This window comes from Anarhichas minor, unplaced genomic scaffold (assembly GCF_050575085.1).
Source record: "Anarhichas minor isolate MPS153535 unplaced genomic scaffold, ASM5057508v1 ptg000010l, whole genome shotgun sequence".
NCBI classification, from domain to species: domain Eukaryota; kingdom Metazoa; phylum Chordata; class Actinopteri; order Perciformes; family Anarhichadidae; genus Anarhichas; species Anarhichas minor.
In genome coordinates this window covers 2021661-2040075 of record NW_027466456.1, presented here as the reverse complement: position 1 = coordinate 2040075, position 18415 = coordinate 2021661, and the positions used below count along the sequence as shown (strand labels likewise).

The 18415-nt window shown below is 42.8% G+C and overlaps 2 protein-coding genes across 2 annotated transcripts; one reads left to right on the top strand and one right to left on the bottom strand.

Annotated features, from left to right (window-relative positions):
- Nucleotides 1-4690: 4690 nt before the first annotated feature.
- Nucleotides 4691-9842, bottom strand: prdx6 (peroxiredoxin 6). The gene is made up of 5 exons (XM_076087467.1): nucleotides 9651-9842; nucleotides 7717-7873; nucleotides 7085-7228; nucleotides 6569-6715; nucleotides 4691-5027 (listed from the first exon to the last, which is right to left on the bottom strand). Exons 1-5 carry the CDS (start codon nucleotides 9740-9742, stop codon nucleotides 4902-4904), a joined length of 666 nt encoding a protein of 221 aa, XP_075943582.1. The 5' UTR covers nucleotides 9743-9842; the 3' UTR covers nucleotides 4691-4901.
- Nucleotides 9843-9864: 22 nt separating this feature from the next.
- Nucleotides 9865-16520, top strand: plpp6 (phospholipid phosphatase 6). The gene is made up of 2 exons (XM_076087466.1): nucleotides 9865-10765; nucleotides 12672-16520. Exons 1-2 carry the CDS (start codon nucleotides 10258-10260, stop codon nucleotides 13037-13039), a joined length of 876 nt encoding a protein of 291 aa, XP_075943581.1. The 5' UTR covers nucleotides 9865-10257; the 3' UTR covers nucleotides 13040-16520.
- Nucleotides 16521-18415: the final 1895 nt, after the last annotated feature.

Below are 18415 nucleotides of genomic sequence, written 5' to 3'. Positions count from 1 at the left end.
CCATTAGTCTTTGTCTTGGTTAGCCTAGCTTTCTTTTATTTCTGTTATAATAATTTAGTTTTTATTTAGTTGGTGTAGGTTCTTTTGCTTGTTTCTGTAATATCAGTTGGTTTTTCTGTTCATCTTCATAACAATGCCACTCATTTGTTACACTTGAGGTGCTTCAGCAGCCTTTTCTTGCTTTTCTTGTCACATTTTCTTTGCAAAGGTCAGTGAAACGTATTTATTACTCCTCGTGTTGCCTCAGACATAAAGTAACGGATGTGAAATACAGAACAGAATTTTGACAACTAGAATATTTCAGTTTAATTGAATAGTTCAAGCACTTCACTCAGTGTGAACATCGTGTTGCTTCAATAAATAGCTGGAACAAACTGATCCAGAACATATGTCATACTGTCAGCGTGAAATAAGGTAATTTTCCAACAAATAGTTATTAAACATTGGGGAAATACTCGTTTAAAATTCTGAGAATTCGAGAAGAAGATTAATGCAACTCGTGTGAATGGTAGATGTAAGGCCAACAGCTTAGCTTAGCATAAAGACTTATGCTAAGCTAATGTCTGCTAGTTGTAGCTGCAGCTAATAATCTGCTATCTCCTTAGCTAGTACGACAGACAGTCAAAGTGGTATCTTATTTAATTCTTAGCAAGAAAGTAAGTAAGTTAAAGGGTTAAAGTTTAAATATACCTTGAGCATTCTGAGTGTGTGGCTTTAGGAATCTCAAGTGCACAGCACACATGCTGAAAACATTATTAATGACTTAAAGTGGTGTAGCATAGTGCTTCGCTTTGTGGCAGGTCTGGTGGTCTGGGATCCTTATTGGGTTGTGTTTGATGTCTCTTCTTAATGGCAAAGTCCCAATGCGTTATGATCGCACACACACACACACACACTTTATGTGAGCAGCCATTTGCCTTGTCGCCATGATAAAGCTCTTGGCGCTCTACCGGGGTTGTTTTAAAGCCCAGACACCCTTAGCCATTACTCAGGTGATATGCCAGCGGCTAGTGATCAATGTGTCTCTAATAGAGAGAACGGGGGGAGCAAAAAGCGAGAGAAAGACAGCGATATTGATAGAGAGAGATAAAGATAAGCACAAAGAGTGATTGCACTTTTACCTTCTCATCCATCACCCTCTTCGTGGAGCGCTAACTGGCCCTAACCTGCTCTGCAGTAATAGCCTGCCTGCATGTTGTATTTACGAGGTGCCATCAAAACAATGGCATTTATCTCGGCACTCGGATCATAAGCTTTCATCATTTTTATCATCGTGTCTTCGCCTCTGTGTGTGTGCGCAGGTGTTGGCGGACCTGCTGAAAGGCTCAATGACCCATGCTTTAGCAGGAGTGAGGAAAGCTCAAGGGCTGGGTGTCAAATGCGAGGCGGTTAATGCTCCTTAAAGTTCAGCCAAATCCTGAGGTCAGCGCGCGTGTTTCTGTACGTCTATCTGACCTTCAATCTGTTCATCTGTCTCGCTGCCTCTCCACTCGGGAGGAGTGGGTGCACAGAGAAAGGCCAACGGGTTGTTTTGCGGGAGTTTCAGATTGAATGATGATTAAACCGCAACATGAGCGAGGGAGGAAACAAAGAGAAGAAGTGCATGGGAAAGGAGAGCTGAAGAAGCAAAAACTTCTGATAAACGGGTTTGAGTGAGACGGGGGAGGTGCTAGTGTGTGTGTGTGTGTGTGTATGTGTGCGTGTGTGAGATGTGGGGAGGGTGAGAGTGCCAGGCGATGTAGGAGGGGGAGAAAGAGCGGGCGCGTCTGGAAAGCATCAAGCCATAGTTCGGCATATGTGCGAGTGTGTGTGTGTGTGTGTGTGTGTGTGTTTTGCAGCTCCTCTGGTCTCTGGCTTGTTAACCCGCAGGTCACGGGCAGCTTCAATGCCTGGCACACAGCATGGGAATAATGACCTCTTCCATAGCAAGCACATGCTCATGAATAAACACACATAACACAGAAACATGCAAACTGAGTGTGTGTGCGTTCATGACATCTTTTTATGTCATGCTGCTCCCTCTCTACGTCAAATGTTTGCAACACTTTTGAAGCCACGCTAGCTGTTTCCAGGGGACAACCGTTTCTGAAGCCAATGTGGAAGTGCCTTAAGCATTCTCCCTATCTACCATCCACTTCTTACACAGTCTATGGCTCTTTCCCCAGGTTTCCAGTCTTTATGCTAAGCTAAGCTAACCGGCTGCTAGCTTCACAATTGGCGCAGGACCGTGAGAGCGGTGTCGATCTTCTCAAGCAACTCAATCAAGAAAGCGAATTCCCCAAAATTGTCACACTAGTCTCTGAATATTCACAGTAAGATTAATGTTACTCTCAAAGCTACAAGCAGTTTGTTTTGTTGGTACGGAGTCGCTCCTGGTTATCACTTCTCAGGAAGACTGGAGCCTGGTGCATCTGAGGGGGAAAAAACACGTCTTCTCCTCTGAGATAAGACAAGTTTAGTGGGAGGCCACTCCTTTTAGAGCGGTGCTTGGGTCTTTGATCAGCGGTGTAATGTGTGTGTGTGTGTGTGTTTGTGTGGGGGGTGTGTGTGTGGGATGTGTGTGTGTGTGTGTTTGTGTGGGATGTGTGTGTGTGTGTTTGTGTGGGGTGTGTGTTTGTGTGGGGTGTGTGTGTGTGTGTTTGTGTGGGGTGTGTGTTTGTGTGGGGTGTGTGTGTGTGTGTGGGATGTGTGTGTGTTATAGAGAATAGTAGAAAAAGACCAGCAGCTGGTGTGTTGTGTTTTGCCCTGTGAGACCTGGACCAGGCTGGTGTTGTATTACATGTACTAGTGTTGCAGAGGCGAGGTGGGGTGAGTTGGCTCGATAGCCGAGAAGTGAGGGGTGGCAGATGAACAGGAGGGGGATTGGAGAGGGGGGGCTTGCAGTGAAGCCAGCATCTGACACCCAAAGCGCTTCTCATGCTCTGGCACGGGCTATTGTAGTCTGGAATTTGAGAAATGCATTTGATCGGTACAGAGCGTCCATGCGGGTGTTATTTTGGACGACTCCTGGGGACAAAACAGCCACCAGAGAAGGAGAGGAGGGCAAGGGTTACCTGGTGAATACTTTTACTTTCATCACACATGAGAGAAGCATCCAGCGTTTACGTGAAGAATGTAGGCCCTTTCTGTCCAAGCTCTGCAATCTAAAGAAGAGAAAGAAAGAAACAATGCATACCATATAGCACTTTTAACCTTTATGGGGCGAAGTGAGCATCTGATTAAAAGAGAGAAAAAAGAATAACATTCCAGTTCACATTGTGTGGATGACAGGAGTGAGAAGAAGGAGGGCCTGGAGATATTATATCTGGCTCTGCACACTCTCAGCCTCCCTCCTCACTCAAAGGGAATCCCATCTTTTCTCTTTGACCTCTGCATTCCTCGGAATCATTGCAAGGCGTTTGTGTGTGTGTGTGAGAGAGAGAGAGAGATCGGTGTTCACCTTCAAACTACTTGAAGTAATTAATACGATCCTCAGCCACAGCGTTGTGAGGGTTGAGTAACTCAAAGAGGGAAACCTACACCTCGGCGCTGGCTTCAGTGTCTCATCCAGGCCGACCTGCAGAGATGTGTTTACCGCGGCTGAAGAATCGGTTCAGTCTTTCATCTTTGTCTGCAACGCGGAGATGTGACGTGAGACTTTAGAGTTGCAAGAGATATAAGATACTTTGTACAGTGTTGGTTATTGTTTTGGTGCAGCATGGGAGCTCAGGTGTAAAGAGAGATGGAAAAACCACCATAAACCATTGCAGCAACGCACACAAAGAGGAAGCACGTGAATGTGAAAATACATTATATGAGCAGTTCACTCCCCCAGCAAAACAAGTACGCCAAAAGGCAAAAATAAGTAGTTAATTCCAGTGCTTGCAGAGCAACACAGGTCAGTGATTGGGTTTTATATAGATTCTGCTGAGTTGAAATGAAATAAAGATAAGGATTCTCAGAAATGCATGCTTGACATCTCTGTGCAGTTAAGGTTATTCGATCAAGCTAATAAAATAACTTCAAGAACTACTTTTTAGTAGTGAAACAAGTATTCAGGTCTTTTACTTGTTTCAATGTGCTGATTTGGCGGCTAGATGCCACCAAATCAGCGACTGAAGTCAAAGTGTAAAAAGTACAATAATTCCCCTGAGTTTTACTTGAGTCAATGTAGTTAATGGTTATTTTCCACTTCCACGGTGCAGCTGCTACATTTCATCTGCGATTAAAAAGCCTTCGACATGAAGCATAGAACAAACGGAACAATCAATTTAAAAGACTAATCCATTGTGCATTAAGACATTTAGACAGCTAGGGCATGAGCCTGGAATGCTGAGTCGGCAAAAAGATTAAAAAACGGAGCAGAACGTTTTGTAAACCTCACTGGGCACTTGGAGAAACATTGCTGGAAGTAGATCAACTCGATGTGGTCGATCCTCTTTTTATAATGAATGGAAATGTAAATAAACTAGTCATTTCACTACATGTGGTACCACTCCCCATGTCTGTGACTGTTTAGGACGGATTGGTGCTTTCACCCTAATTGCTTTCAGGAGAGATCATGAGTGGGTCGATCATTGAGCACATACCGCCACCTATTGATGGAAGATGGTACTGCAGCGAGAGCAGCAAGCTGATATTTCTAGTTTAGGTTGTAGGAGGACACCTAGTGGTACAGTAAGCTGTTCAGAGTGAAAAGATTCAGAGGACATGTGTGAAAAGTGTGTTTATTGAAGGAAACAAGGCAGCGTAAAAGGACACTATACTCTACACTACACTCCTGGCTCATTGCATCCCACTAGTCACCAAACCGGATAAGTGCATCCAATGCTTTTGATCAGTTCTATATGAGAATTAGCATTTCAAGGATTTCCATTTTTCCCCAAAAAGAGCTGTTAACTAGAGAAAGCTGTAGTGTCTCGTCAGGGCTGGGTGTAGCGCAAGTATTTCTTCCCAGAAGGCACCTCTTTGGTGGTCACACCGTTGGGGAAGAGAGCAGCGGCTTCAGCATCAGAGAGCGACGGGATGACCATGACTTTCTGACCAGGCTGAAAGAGACATCAAGGAGGCGTGTTATAGGAGCAGGACTCCAGTTTTTGAATCACAGCGTTACTGTGACGACAATTATGCAGCGGCATCATTTGGCTCCTGTGTCACGTGGCTTTTTCTTCAGTGTTTCCACTAAAAGTGAAGTCACATGAACACCTAAATGGTCTGTTTGGAAGGGATGCACTTGCTGTTTTTAATAATATGTAGCGGTTGCTCTCATGGAGGTGGAATGCACTTATTTTAACTCTACACAACAGTGTCTGCTCAGTGGATTTACTGGATGCTGATCATCACTGATGTCGTCAGCTTTGGTACTTTTCAACCTGTACCATTTTCCCCATGTGTTTGTGTCTAAGTGACTAATGGGACCAATTTATTTATTTATTTTTTTTAATTGGTCCAGTATTGAAGGAGACATTTTGCAGACAGCAGCTGCTAAAAGGTCTGCAATATAATCGCTCGGGGCAACTCCTCTCCGTTATTATAGGTCCACTAAAAGTGGCTCAGATTGTTGTTATAAATAAGAATCCTACAGAGAAATAAAATGTTTTTCTGTACCTTTTACTTGTTCTGGTCTGTTTGTTATTGTGTCACAACAATATTGTGATTTGTTGCTGGAAGGCAACGGTGGGAACATGAGAGAGTTGGAGGAGTGCTTTGTGTTGTCAGAGTTTGTTGTGTTGGACTACAGAAAGCGTAGCCAAGTGTTAAATACAAGATTTTTAATGTCATGGCTGAATATTTAAATGATTTCAACAGTGTGGATGAGACGCAAAGTTTCAGAACAAAATATCAGAACGATACTTCTGAGAGTGACACTTTGTTGAATGCAATAACAAACACAGGATCAAGGGAAAAGGTGAAAAGGAGGGTTTTTCCATAATGTTGTCAGACACTTAATCTGAAAACAAGAGCAAAAACAAGCACTTTTAGTGGAGTGAGTTGCCCAAATGCACTTTCAAAAATCGTGGTCGCTTCCACACGCAAAATACCAGAATGAACTTTTACGTGTCTATAAGACTGTGGTTGCTGCTGCACAGAAAGTTCATCGTCAACAGATCAAGAAAGTGACAGAATCCATGAATGGAAGGCTTATTACGGTTATTGAAAAGAAGGGGGGCTATATTGGTCACCGATTTTTTTTTTTTTTAAATGTCAGAAATGTTTATCTGTAGATTTTGAGTTGTTTGTTTAATATTCGTTTTTCATTTAGTTGCATAATAATTGTGCACACATAGATATTCTCCTAAGAAAGCCAAAACCTCACTTTTACGTTCTTAAATATTCAGGTTTGAGGTTTATTAACATTTTGGATTGACCGAGAGCTCTGTAGTTGTTGAATAATAAAATGAATCCTCAAAAATACAACTTGTGCATGCAGTGTACATTTTGCGAAGTGTGATCATTTGCTTTCTAGCCGAGAGTTAGATGGTAGGCATCCCCTCTTATATCTGTACGCTGAATATGAAGCCGGAGGAAGGAGCTTAGTTGAGCACAGTTCACGGCTGCAGGTGAAGAAACACGCGGTTTAACCGTTTACCTTCCAGTCGACGGGTGTGGCCACCTTCTTCTGTGCAGTGAGCTGCAGAGAGTCGATAACTCGGAGCAGCTCGTCAAAGTTCCTCCCTGTGGTGGCGGGGTAGAGGATGGACAGCTTCATCTTCTTGTCTGGGCCGATCACAAAGACCTGAAGAGGGTGAAGATGTCACAGGGTCAACATAGCACCCAGAATATGCTTCTTTTTTCTGTTTTTGTAAATATGGTGATAAAGTGGCACACAAAACAAATGGAAAATACTGGGGAAACAGCTTTGTTGAGGTGCAAACACTTCATCATTTTGCTCCGACTTGACTGGCTCCCAGACAAAAGGATGTGGTAATCAGCTGCAGCTAAATTTGAGAATAAAGACCAAAAAACTGTCCTGCACAGATTTGTTTTGCCAGTAAAAGACTAATTTCACCGGCATCTGTACATTTTGGATCATGATGCGGTCTTGGCAATCTTTTTTTAGTGATGCAATACAAAGTATGTCCGGCACTGAGGACAGGTCTCTTACACAGCGAGCGGTGAGGGGCATCCCATCCTTGTCTCTCTCATCGGGGTCCAGCATGCCGAGCTGGACGGACAGCTGTCTCTTGTCGTCAGCGATGATGGGGAACGGCAGAGGGCTATCAGCCTCATTGTTGAACGCCATCACATCCTGTAGGAGGAGGAGACACACTCAGACTTTACACCTTTGTTAACGCACGTACATCATCATCCTCAGTTAATCATTCTCTCCGTCCTGACAGCCGTCTCCTTCACAGCGGCACAGGTTTGATGAGTGACCAGAGACATTTAATCTTCAACTCCAATAAGAGCTCAGACACCGATTGTAGAGCAAACACTGTAAATGTTAATAATTATCATCTGGAGGGCAAAAGGAGAAAATCCTACTTTCAAAAAGTAGTTTTCTGCATTTTTTAGCAGGGAAGCAGGATCGTGTTACTGTTAAATAAAAAACATAATGTAAAAGGTTCATGACATGCAGCACATGGCCTCCAGGCTAACTTTTAGAGCTACAATGCTTAGTGAATTACTTAAATTACTTATTTTTTTTAAACGTATGTAAAAAAAAAAAAAGAAAAAGTATGCAATGTATATCACAATTAAAAAAGGTGTGTGTGTGTGTGTGTGTGCATCCCCAACCTTGCTCCAGTTGAGGTGATCCTCCACACTGTCTACGGACAAGGCGATCATCTTCACGCCTCGTTTCTTGAACTCTTCGCTGACATTTGAGGCACGGGCGAGCTCGGTGGTGCAGACGGGAGTGAAGTCCTTTGGGTGGGAGAACAGGATGCCCCATCTACAGAGGAAAACACACACACACACACACAAGCAATGAGGCCTTTGCTCTACACATCGTCTTCTGGCTCAGATACCTCAATGTGAAAAACTGTATTTGGAGGAAAACAGCAAATAAGGTCACGGTCATCCAACACTCACGTGTTCCTGTTGAAGACAGAACTTGCATTAAGCTCAAGTGTATGCACAAGTTCAAGTTACCACACTGAATGAAGTAAACTAAAGGTGAAACAGAGGTAAAACACACATTACATAACATACAACTTTGCGCTGTATTTGTGTCTGTTGTAGTTGTGCATGCACGTCTTCATGTTTCCCATAAGGAAGACAGAAACAGAAGAAATGGCTATAAAAAAAAAATTAAAAAAAAGAGGGAAAAGACAGAACATTAAGTCTCAGTAGAGGAAATTCCAGCCGCAGATTGGAACAACAGGTGTCTGTGAATCTGGCAGACTGAAGCTCAAAACCCAGCTGTGCACTCACTGAAAAATGTCCAATGAGGGGTGAAGGGTCAGACGGTTGGGGAAGTTTTTCTGCCAAAACACTTCCAATTTTTTAAAGGAGAATTCTCCCATTAATCACACGAGTCTCCTGCTTCACATGATGAATGTCGATTTATTTTTTTTATGTGTTGGAACATGCCATCACATGGGGGAGAGGAAACTGGAAAGCTTTGTTACTCACATGCATTGTGATCAGCTGAGTATCGGGTGACCAGATGCTCTGGTTAGATTGGGACACCCCCCATCAGTCAAAGCAGGGAGAAACTGGATACTGACAGTTTGTAAGAGGAATGTGTTCAGAAGATGGTGTGTTTTGTTTTTTCCTTCTAATCATTAAACAGGAAGAATGATTTTTAAAAAAACATGAGCTATACATTTTTATTAAAACAAAATATATGATCCATTCTAAGATGCAACTGGCATAAACAACCTCACACAACAATTGAAACTTGAAACTGTTATTTGGCAGTGAACTGGGCGTGTATAGATCCAGCAGTTTGGAAAGTCGGTCAAGTTACAGAGTTGCAACACCGTCTCTGCTCCTCCACCGTGTGCACAACCCTCAGGACAAGAATACAAATCCTGAAATATCTTCAAAATCAGAAGAGAATAGAAGAGTGCAACGTCAAACAAAAAATGATTTGATTATTCTTGCAAAGAGTTTAACGTTGAGCAAACTCTAGATCAGAACAAGTAGCCTACATGTGAAAATCATTCAAATTCCACTAAGTTGTTGGAGCGTAATACAGTCTGCCTACGTCCACTCCAGGCATGTGTGCGTGTGTGTGTGTGTGTGTGTGGTTGAAACGCATGCAATAGTATTATTTTCTCTCTGCTGCTACAAAAAAAAACAGCCGAAATCTCACAGGATTGGATATCAAAGAGGATGTGAGCACCGAGGCACAGTTCCAAGTTCACATAAAACACACAATGCAGGCCTTGTCCTGACTGGGTCAACAACTCACTAATGAGCTGGGCCAGAGAAAAATACAGAAAGTCATGCTTGTGTAACAGTCTCTGTGTCAGCCAGCAGGTGTCGCATCACGGCAGTCACACAGTGGGATCACGGTCAAGTGATCTGGACTGAAAAAAAAAGTCATCACTTGAACTCAGAATTAAATCCTTAATACTCAGATCAGCGTTCAAGCTTCTCAGTCAACCTGCTCAACCTGCTCAATCAAATGTTGCACTGTTAACAAACATAATTCAAAACTCAAGAGTAAAAACATAATAGGGGACGCATGCGAGTGGGAGTTTGCAGATGTGCACACTCACGAGCTGCCCAGGAAATCGTGGAACTTGATCCTGCCGATGGTGGTGTCGGCCTCGAAGTTAGGGAACTCGTCCCCCAGCAGAAGTCCAGGCATGGTCGGCTCTTCTCCGCAACTCAGAAACAAGAAGAAAGAGTCTGTCTGGCTTCCTGGAGTGTGATCAGCGCCTCATGAATGGACCCGGATATCGGCGGGGTTTATTTATGTTACGTCGAGATCATCGACCAATCAGATGCGAGAGAGCTTTTCTTTTTTTTAAATTACTTTATTTAAACAAAAATGACACTTTAACAGTAGAAAAACAAAATACAAAAAATGTGAGGAGCATATTACTGTTATCATGGATGTATAAAGGGAAATGTTATAACAATAGAATAGTCAGAAGAAACCGGTCACATAAAAAAAACACAATTACCCAGGTAGCTTTGCGATTAGAACAACAAAGATGGCGATTCTGTTCAGTGTTTCCGGACGTGATAAGAATTGTGAAACGTCCAACAGATGAATTAAAGGAGCGACAACCCGCACAGCACTGCAGACAATAGAGAATTTACCACTGCGGGTCAGCGACATCACACCTCACTACATTCACCGGTGTATATACTAATAAAATGCCGTCTCCTAAAGCTAAAAACCCCGGTCGCGGAAGTGGAAGCCCAGTGCTTGGCAGCAGCTCCAACGGCCGCTACGAGTTCATGTCGCTAACGAAGCCGCTGAACCGGTCCTCAGTGCCGCCGCCGCTCCTCCTCCAGCGGCAGGGCTCCGACCCGACCACCGCCCGCCTCCGTGTCTCGGAGAGCCCCACTCGGCGCCGGGGCTCCAGCTCCTCCGCGGGCTCAGCGAGCGGTCAGGGTCCGCCGCCGCCAGAAGTGGACGGTTTACGGCTCAACCCTTCCTTCGTCCGCGTGGCGCTCAGCTCGCTTCTCGCCATCGACCTGTGGATGTCCAAGCGGCTCGGGGTGTGCGCCTGCGAGGACTCGTCCTGGGGCAGCGTGCGGCCGTTGATGAAGCTGATAGAGATATCCGGACATGGCATCCCCTGGCTGGCTGGCACCGCCTACTGCCTGTACAAGAGCGACAGCGCTGCAGGACAGGAGGTCATGCTCAACCTTTTCATGGGTAAAAACACTTTGTGTTCATCTGTTGTCACATGCAGACAGGCTTCTAGGTACCACTGAGGTGCAGTATTTCTGCTCCTCCTCCTCCTTCCTCCCTCCCCCCTCCCATGCACACCTCTTCCATCAGAGCCCACATGTGATCCCACCTCCCATGACTAATTATATTAATTTCCCGACCCACTTTTCCTCCATTTTCTGGCAGGTTCTCACATTCAGATCACAACTGTTGTTCATTCTGGCCTTAATACACCTCTTGTTTGCAGCTCTGCAGCTGTAGCTTGCTCCAACAAACACCTTATGAAACCACAAGAGGGGCAGAGTCGTGGTGTGTGTCACAACTTCACCTGCATTCAAGGTGTTAAAGTCTGAAGAGGCCAAAACTCCAGGGAAATGTCATAAGTCTTAACAAATTGTGTTCTATCTATATTCTACAAGTGTTGCTGGAGTTTTGACCTCTTGAAACCACTGGAGGGAAATATGTTCCAAGATTTCAAGAAAGGCAAAGTGTCGACCAGAGTGTGCGGCAATGCAGGTCCACTAGAAATATTAACGCACGCACACACACACTCTTCTCCAGCACACCAAATGTTTTCCACCATGGAAATACCAACGTTTTTTAAACTCTATTCGATACCTATACTTTTTGTTACAATTTGAATGATACAGATACTGATCATATGTGATTTTTCAACATAATGGTTATTTAAAAAAGTACGACTAACGTCTTTATACTCAACGGCAAATCACATGACGCATACTGCTGTCTTGTTGCGAGTTGAGAGACAGGTTTTGACTCTAAAGGATTTGCATTGAAGCTCACGTTGGTCTGCGTTTAATCGGAGACATAGCAGAGTTTTGTTTTTGGGCTGTAAGTTGGTTTGTGACAGTAATGCAGCTTTCTGTTGGATTGTGTCAGTTAACAGCCAGTAAAGGATATACATCTATAAGGAATTAAAACGCATGCTGCATGCCAAAACCCCCCACTGTGCACAAGTGATTCTCTTGTTACAGGAAGAGGATTTGTGTGTCTCCCTATTTCCAGAGGTTGTTTTTCCAGTAACATAATAATAGTAAGATAATTGAAGTGTCAGATCGGTAATTATGAGGCAGGTAGAGGCAAGTCTGTCTCCCCATCATCTCATGCACGGCATGCAACTGTGCATGTGAACCAGTTACGTGTTAGTCCCACCTCGTCATAAGAGTCTGAATAGAAGAAGTCAACTAATAGCAGGCTGCAGATAAACGTCCAAGCCAGCTGCACAGTCTCATCATTGTAACAGCAGCAGTTATTTAAAAGTTGAGTTGTTGTCAATAATGTATACAATGTCCCGTTGCGTATTCATTTTGATGAAATCCTTTGATTGGACTCCCGGCAGCGATTGGCTCGATGCCACCTGGCTGTTGCATGAATATTTCAGCACTGCAGACCTGGAGGACATAAAGCAACTGCTAATAAAACATAAAGAGACATCTCTCTTTATTCAAGACTCTGTCGAATCAAAGGCCAGCCTTTTTAAATATAAGATAAGCTCAGATAATCCTTTATTAGTCCCGCAGCGGGGACATTTACAGGATTACAGCAGCAAAGTGGATAATGCAACAAGAGACATGGTAAAAAAAAAAAACATAAGATTAAAACAAGCAGAAAAGCTGCAGATATAAACTGCTCTTCTTCTTCACAACGAATGACGTTTTGAAGCTTGGTTCTGATTTGTGTATATCATCCCATCCAAGAAACTAAGCTAATGGGTGACATTCTGCTGTATTAGGATACAAAGATAACAGCTGTTATTTAGAAGTATGAATCTTGACTGGCCTCATGATTTGATTGGATTACGATTGTCGATGGATCTCAATGTGTCTCATCTCGTTAATGTGACTACATCTCCTCCCTTCATCCCCTCCAGGCCTCCTGTTGGACCTGCTCCTGGTCGGCATTGTGAAGGCAGTGGTGCGGCGCCGTCGGCCATCACACAACCGCATGGACATGTTTGCCACCTTTTCCGTGGACCGCTACTCCTTCCCTTCAGGCCACGCGACCCGCGCCGCCATGTGTGGGCGGTTCCTGCTGGCTCACCTGGTGCTGGCCGCCCCGCTGAGGGTCCTGGTCCTGCTGTGGGCCGGCCTGGTGGGGCTGAGCCGAGTGATGCTGGGCAGGCACAACGTGACTGACGTGATGTTTGGGTTCTGGATGGGCTACTGCCAGTATAACCTTGTAGAGATGTTGTGGATCTCGCCTCAAACCCTGCAAGGGCTGCTGGGACAGTTGGCTTAATGTTGAGCATCGAAGGAGGACGAGACACGGCCGTTTAAATCTTGATTGTTAGAGCACCTGCACACCTTTTGTCTTTTACACGGATACATCAGAGAAATTGTCTTTAGACTGGAGAAGAGAGCTCCATCACACGCAGCTTTGTTCTGCTGTTATTTGACACTTACAGGCACGTTGAGTAGGATTTGTCGGTTCCGGTTTGTAAACATTTAAAGTTGGTCCCTCCTCGCCGGCTCAACCCGGGTTGCGGTGCTCGGATTCACTCTAGTTTTGGAACGAGCTCTGTCCGCTTGGCGTTTAACCTCGCTATTTTTGCAGACTCCTCCATTTTCAAAGCTTCTTCGCTACGTTTTGAAGCTCAGAAAATGTCCCAAACACGGCAAAATGAAAAGAAAAAAAAGAAACAGAGAGACCGGCACACACTTTTTGTAGGTCATAAGTAATGATTAAGAGGGATTCATTTTGCACGAGTCTACACATTGTTTTTAAGGAAAGTCCTACTCATTGTGCTTTTAAATACAAAAGCCTTTTGGCCCTCATGACTAGCCTGTCTGTAATAAATAGAAACAACCACCTCACTCCCCCTACTGGCCCGATTCACTGGAAATGATTTAAACTGCAAGCTGCATGCTTTTGTTGTTAGAAGAGTGCGGCTGGTTTTTCGCCTGTCTGTCCACATCCGGCGATCGGCGGAGAACTTTGAGGAGTTTTGAGAATGTCGGTTTTCCGCGAAGAGAAACCTGCACAGAGTATAAAAGATCCAACTGGTTCCTCCTCACAGTTCTGCGTCAGCTGATGTCTGTGCGACCGTCCAGGACGCTTTAGATATACTGAATACTTTTACAACACAGAGCACCTTTTCTTATTTTTTTTTTACACCTGTAAGTTTACATTACATGGTTAGGTCTTCTACGGAAGCACCTGAGAGGCAAGTAAGAACAATTATTCTTGTGAATTTTAAGTCTGATCTAAACTGCCAGGATAATCTTTCTAAGTTCCTTAAAAACAAAAACATGAACATGACATTTTTTTAATCAGGATAATTCTTTTCCAGTATTTGTTGTTGTAATACTCATTTCGGCCACAAGAGGCTGAACTGCACCTCCGATTAAAATACATTTATGGCCAAAAAAGACATAACAGTATACACAATAGATGTACCTTGTGTTTAGAGTGCACGGAGACATTAACACTCACCTGTAAGAAAACAGGAATTAGTTTAGTCCTATTTAGAACACGGGGTAGTGGTGCACTTTAGCCTCTTGTGACTGAAATGAGTATTACAACAACAACAACATCCGACTTTACCTGACAAAACTCTTCAGCAATGTAAGATTATCCTGGCAAAATAAAACACCGGACAGAAAACTATTCAGATCAGCCTTCCATCACCAGAATTATTATTTGATTCTCGCCTTCCTCTCAGGGCCTCCGTACTTCTTTGCTGTCAATCATTTTTCAAAATGCGTTTTTTGTTTTAATATATGGAACAAGGTGTATCTGAGCTCCACCTACAGCCCAGGGGAGGGTCCGGTGAGGACATACCTGAAATGCATAAGTTCATACTGGATCACCTGCTCTGACTGAGGATCATGACCCCGCCGGTTACATCTACATCCAAGCAGATTTGGATGTACTGAGACTTTTTAAAATGTATTGTTAATTTAAATGAACACTTATGAATCCATTGATAAGCATTTGTTAGAATGGATATGGGGCACTTTAAAATAAGAGTGTGTGGATCCATTCGGGTGGTTTGCTGTCGGCGTGCTAGAGTTCTGCACTGTGAAAACACACCGTCTTTGCACGCACTAATAATTCTAGTCTCACTGACTCGGATAGACGTTTATTCATTAAGTTAAACATGAAACCAGAATGTGTAACTACGCACGTCATTCCTCTACCAACTCTTAACTATCACTTGGCACTCTGGCTATATTTCTCCTGACTCACATAATGTTTGACATTTTCCATAAAATTCTCAGTTAAAGATTCAGCAAGGCAATAATGTGTTAAAGGAATTAACAGCCAAGTGTTGCAGATCTTCCCACAGTTAATATTTGATGATGGAGTGACCCGTTGCATCTTGATGTTCAGACACAAATGTGACTCTGTGGGTCAGTTAGTTACTGCTCATTGTGTGTTTGGGGCACATGCGGTTCCTCAGACATAGTTAAAGGTTAGTCCGACTCGCTGACCGCAGATTGAATGACGGCGGTCACGATGTAACACGGACGAGTGTTTGACGATAGCGCTGCCACGGAGGCTGCTGACCCGTACACAAGCCATTTGTCAGCACAGCACTTATTTGCATACGAAACGCAACATCACAAGATTAGTTTATGTGATTGTTGTCAGATAGGTAGCAAAGAGATTTAAAGATTTAAAGAATATCATATGCTGTGTTGGTGTTGACACGACCTCTCTGTCCGCAGATTATTCAGTGAGTTGCTCAACAGCTGACTCCGTCTCGCTCGCTGTAAACACGCCAGAAACCAGAGCAAGTGTAGCCTAGTTTATGTTTGTCTGTTATGTGTCTATTGATTAAGACTACGATGGGATATGTGGACGTGTGATTTCTGTGTGTATTTTGGTTATTGTTGAACCATTTATTTTAAGAACTAATGTAATTTAACAGCCTGTTCCCTGGTGTTCCTGTCTCTGCAATAATTGACAAATAATCCCAGTGCTGGTGATAGTATGACTGGAGTGAGCTGTTGGTTCACCTTTTTCCATTACCCTTCTGTTGAAATCTTAACATGCTGGACAGTGAACTTTGTGACCAAAGTGATTGATTGATTTTGTTGTTGTTCCATGCTGACACTGATATGTTTACAGAATAGATTTTACACATGGAGCTCATCTCTAAAGTCAGTCATGTATGTTTTCTTTCTCTTCGTGTTTATTTTTTCTTACTGTCATGTTGTAGATTTTGTTTTTATTGTAAATGCTTTTATTGTTTCTGTTTTTACCATGTAAAGTGTCTTTGAGTGCCTTTTAAAGCGCTATATAAATAAAATGTATTATTATTATCTGGTCGAGCAGACACCACGTGTGCTGAGGCTCAGTCCTCGGTCTGAGCCTCTTCTCTCTCCCACTTTCCTGTCTTCAGCTGCACCATCAGAACAATCCTAAAAAAAAAAGCTTCAGCACATTCCAAATGTCACCTGTTCACTTCACCTCATTCAGCTCTCAAAGGTTGTCAGCAAACGTCACATCTGTTCGTGCAGATTGTCCAACATGAAGCCAGCTGCAATATATTTCACTGCGATCTGTTTTGCCTGCTGTATGCTATAACTGATATTGTGTTTCCTGTATAGACCTTATTCTTCATGTATGTAAATATGCCTGTATACGGTTCTGTGATTACACTGTGTTAATTAATGTTCAGTAGATTTGAATGTGCTGCTCAATATTCCCTGAGGGGTTGTTTTTGATTGATTTGATTGTAATGATTTTTAATTAAATTGGGAACGAATCTGAATCTGTCTCATCTCTGTGAATAGATGCATAGATATGTAATAACTGCTGCTCAGTTACTCTTCATCATCATTGCTCATTGTCTGCAGGAGTGCAGGCTCCTCCCTGGCAATGAGCAGTAAAAGCAAGAATAAAATACTTATTATATATTTATAAAATTCACTCTTCCATGCGGTTGATTTATAACAGAGGTCAGAAATACAAATTCCCTTGTTCGTTGCCTTTCTATAGGGCAGGGTTAGAAGGAACAAAAAGCATTAGACCTTTGGTCCCCGCCTCTATCAAACATTGTGCTGAGGTGGTGCTGAGGTGGTGCTCGTCATTTGATTTTCACAAGAAACCAACGCGCAAGGATCAAGGTAAGAAGGACACTTGTACTTCTAGTGTATTTTACTGCTATTTATTTTAGTGCTGTTGTTGAGTAAGTTGGTCATATTTTAGTGAGATGTGTTGTGGCCCATTTATGTGCAGATTATTATTATTACTATTATTAAACTGCAAAATTACTGAATGAAACAAAAAAGGTAGTTTTCTAAGTGCAAAATATATATTTTGTCTTTACACATTTTCCTCTGATACAATCAAAACACTGAATCTTTGCACATATTGCACCGCTTTGGCTTAGAACATTACAGCCCAAAGAAAGTTGTTTTAAAGTCTCATTGCTCTCAACGAAGTGTAAGATCTGCTCTTCTTTCTACCTTGTAAAAGATCTGGGTGTGATCTTGGACTCATCTTTTATATTGGACCTCCAAGTTGCGTCTGTGGTCAAAGTCAGCTTCTTTCAGCTAAGACTCTTAGCTAAAGTCAAAGCCTTTCTATCATCAAAAGACCTGGAGAACGTTATTCATGCTCTTATCACCTCCCGGCTGGACTACTGTAATTCTTTGTATGCTGGAATAGGCAAAAAACTTCTATCATGCCTTCAGTTGGTGCAGAACTCTGTAGCTAGACTTTTAACTGGAGGCGTGAACACATTTCACCAATCTTAAAATCCCTTCATTGGCTACCTGTAGAGTACAGAATTAATTTAAAAATGTTATTTGTTTTTAAGTGTTAAAAGTCCATCTGTCTGACCTGCTGCAGCCCTATACCCCACCTCGCTCACTAAGATCTCTCGGCAAACAGCTTTTAGTTGTTCCAAAAACCGGTCCTTCTCTGTTGCTGCCCCTAAGCTCTGGAACAACCGTCCCCTTCATATTAGGTTGTCATCCACCTTACCAATGTTTAACAGTCGTTTAAAAACCTATTTCTTTTCATGGCCTATCACCTTTGATCTTAACATGGCACTTTTGTGTGATTTGTGTCAGTTTGTCTGGATTAATAACAGTAAGTGCATTAAAATCAAGTCTTTGTTTGTATGACAGCTTATCTACTGTATGTGCAGCACTTTGAGTAACCTTTGTTGTATTTTAAAAAGTGCTACACAAATACATTTTGATTGATTGATTACAGCCCAAAGACAGTTGTTTTAAAGTCTCATTGCTCTCAACGAAGTGTAAGATCTCTTCTTTCTACCTGAGAAAGGTTTATGAGTGAACCAGAGATCAGGGCTCGATAAGTCTGTGCATAAGGGCTCAGTAATATCGCTTTATGCCGTAAGACAGTGGTTCTCAAACGTTTTCTGTCACGCCCCACTTTGGAGGAAGAAAAATGTTCATGCCCCACCACCCCAACAAACCTGTAACAAAATGGTCCATGTTGAACTTTTATTGAAATAACATTTTGTGACTCCATCTGTGCTTTTTCAAATAATAGAATAAAGAAAATTGCAATCACTTTCAAGTAAACCAGATTGCTCCATCAGACAAAAACAAATACAATGTGCAATCACTTTGTTAGAACAATGCAAATAAAGTTCAATCTGTGCAAAAAATAACTAATATTTGGCAAAAAATA